Source organism: Sinocyclocheilus anshuiensis, unplaced genomic scaffold (assembly GCF_001515605.1).
Source record: "Sinocyclocheilus anshuiensis isolate Anshui unplaced genomic scaffold, SAMN03320099.WGS_v1.1 scaffold985, whole genome shotgun sequence".
Classification (NCBI taxonomy): domain Eukaryota; kingdom Metazoa; phylum Chordata; class Actinopteri; order Cypriniformes; family Cyprinidae; genus Sinocyclocheilus; species Sinocyclocheilus anshuiensis.
Genome location: NW_015557117.1, coordinates 690,554 through 693,360, shown reverse-complemented (window position 1 = coordinate 693,360; position 2,807 = coordinate 690,554). Strand labels below are relative to the sequence as shown.

Genomic DNA, 2,807 nt, shown 5'->3' with positions numbered 1-2,807 from the left:
TGTTCTACCTTAAACGCTAGTCAAATAAACCTTACGTTTTTTTCTAGGATGATCAGGTTAAACCATCAACACAATGCTATCGGCCCGTCCAAGCCACTTTAATAAGACCATCTGTGGTGCATTCATCTTGGGGAAACACTTTGGACAGGTGGCTAGTCCATCAAAGAGCAAGCATACACAGAATTACAACGGCTGTAGTCTTTTCAATTTTCTTTCAACATTATCATATTTAAATATTAACTTGTAACAAACTTGAACATGACGTGTAGTTTATGCAACTGAACTGAAAGAAAGAAAAAACTATGCCCCACATCACATGTCTTTTTGCACACTGAAGTGTTAACAAGTGTTAACCGTTAACTGAAAAGATAATACTACATTTCCCAGAGTTCATTTAGGCCCACTGAATCCGCCATATTGAGCTCGGCTGAACGCGCTGGCAGGGAGAGAGTGTTCATAACATTGAGATGTAAGTATGTAAACAGCTGCGTTTTTGCAGAAATAGATGCTTTGTTGTTGTCGAGGTTGACGTTTACATTAGCGCAAAGGGTATTATATGTTACAAGCTCGCCGACAATGTCTTCATAATTGATTTAAAGGAGCCTGTAAATACAGCATCTGGATTAGCAGAGAGAGTTAGCCGTTAGCTCTACGTTTTCATGACAGCGCAGGAGATAAAACCTTTCCGCCTTTTTTTTTCTCTACCGTTTATTTTGTTTTGGGGTCTTTAATAACTGTCCGTTGCTGGAGAGCAGGCACTGTCATGCAATAGACGCTTTGTACGTGTAACGTTAGGTAGATGCTTTGTGTATTCATTGACACAAAGAGGTAGAAGTGCCTTCAGGAGCTCATTTTAGTCTGCTAGCTCTGCGTTGTTAGACAGATTCATCGTTTATTATAGCATGATGACCTAAAAAATAAACAAAACAAAAATGCAAAATTTATGACTAAAGTAAACATGGATAGAGGCTAAATTGACTAAATGAAGTGGCATCTTTCAGTTTAAACCAACGGCAACAGACCATAACATCCCTCAGATGTCAGTTGATGCTGTCCTTGTCCAAAACAATGCTATTTGAAAATTATGTTTTGTGTAAATTCTAAATAGAAAATATTTAATGATGTATGAATTTTGACATTTAACACACAATAATCTTTTTGTTTTGAGTTAGTATCTCACCAAAACTCTTCATATCGTAGATTTTGATATTCGTTTCTGCACATCATGTCAATACTGTTCACTTTGGCTGTTTTTCACAGAGGTGAAGGACACACAGTGTATAAAGATGACACAAACGGTCCAGACGAATGGGATTCAACCCCTCAGTAAGACCTGGGAGCTTAGTCTCTATGAATTACAGAGAACCCCACAGGTAAGAAAATTAATTCACCAGTTGTTGTCCACAGTTGGTACGTTCAGATTTTTCAAGTGCCATTCTGACTGTATCTTATGGCGCTTTTCCACTGCGTGGTACGGCTCAGTACAGCACGGCACGGTTCGGCTCGGCACGGTTTGCATTTCCACTGCAGTTCAGTACCGCTTTAGAGTGGGCGGGATTATTCACGTCGTTATAGTTGCGCCGCCTCTACTACCACGACTCCTAAAAAAAACGTTTTCATTCCGCGTCGCCCTATCAAGCTCTCGCTGGATCCGCTCCTCTGCTATCAACGAGAGGAACGCCTGTACTTCCACAACAGACAACAAAACTTTTTGGTGGTTTAAAAAAAAGGTGCGCTCGTTCAAAACAGTTGTGTTCGATGCTTCGCTGGCTGTGCTGATTTAAATCTAGCGGTTCTTTTGTGTTTGTGTCACAAGTTCAGTGACGCAGGTAGTGACGATTCTCTCCGGCCAATCCGTGATCAGCAGAGTTTACACGTCACGTTTTGGTAACGGTACGGTTCACTTGGAACCCCAACCGAAGTGGTACTAAAAAAAGTACCAGGTACTGTACCCAGTGGAGAACCCCCCAAAAGTGAACCGTACCGTGCCGTACCATGCAGTGGAAAAGCACCATTAGTGAAACCCTGTCGAGAGATGGTTCTTGGATATGTGGTTTAGTGTCAGACCCTCAATGCAGCTTCTGTGGTGTTGTGATCCCATAGGAGGCCATCACGGATGGTCTGGAGATCGCCGTGTCCCCACGCAGCTTGCACAGTGAGCTCATGTGTCCTATCTGCCTGGACATGCTGAAGAACACCATGACCACCAAGGAGTGCCTGCACCGCTTCTGTGCCGACTGCATCATCACTGCGCTCAGATCGGGGTGGGTTTGTGTAATATGTAGGATTTATGTATTCAGATTTATGTGATACTGCACATTTTCTTTGTGATGTGAAAGAATACAAGATAGTATCACTGGATTTTTTTCCCCAGGTGTAATATGATTGTATTAAGATATGAAATAAAGACCAAATCAAAATTGGAAATTCTTATATTTTATGGAATATTGCAGTGTATATTATGTGATTTATTTGTTCACATCATTTTTTATTTATTTATTTTTTAAGTGTCCTTTAATCTTTGATTCTTAAAGGGTTAGTTCACCCAAAAATGAAATCCGGGGGGTGAACAAAGGCCTTTTGTAGCGAATCGATGCATTTTTGTAAGAAAAATGTCCATATTCAAAACGTAATAATCACTTTAATCTAGCTTGCGCTCACTCTTGTACACGGAAGCAGTTCCGGGAGGATGATGTATGAGATCAGCGCTGCGCATGTGCCGCTCAGAAGTGGCGAACGTGGAAGCGCAGGGGAGAGATCAAAACAAAACAACGGTCAAGAATTAGAAGTACAAAACGAGGATTTGT

General features: G+C 41.2%; 1 protein-coding gene across 1 annotated transcript in view; it reads left to right on the top strand.

The window, feature by feature from the left end:
- The first annotated feature begins 236 nt into the window (after positions 1 to 236).
- Positions 237 to 2,807, top strand: part of LOC107677769 (E3 ubiquitin-protein ligase RING2) — a 5,501-nt gene continuing 2,930 nt past the window's right edge. The window contains exons 1-3 of the mRNA XM_016472789.1: positions 237 to 469; positions 1,261 to 1,373; positions 2,104 to 2,264. Of these exons, the coding sequence (XP_016328275.1) occupies positions 1,287 to 1,373; positions 2,104 to 2,264 (248 nt within the window). The 5' untranslated portion in view covers positions 237 to 469; positions 1,261 to 1,286. The remainder of the gene's footprint in view (positions 470 to 1,260; positions 1,374 to 2,103; positions 2,265 to 2,807) is intronic.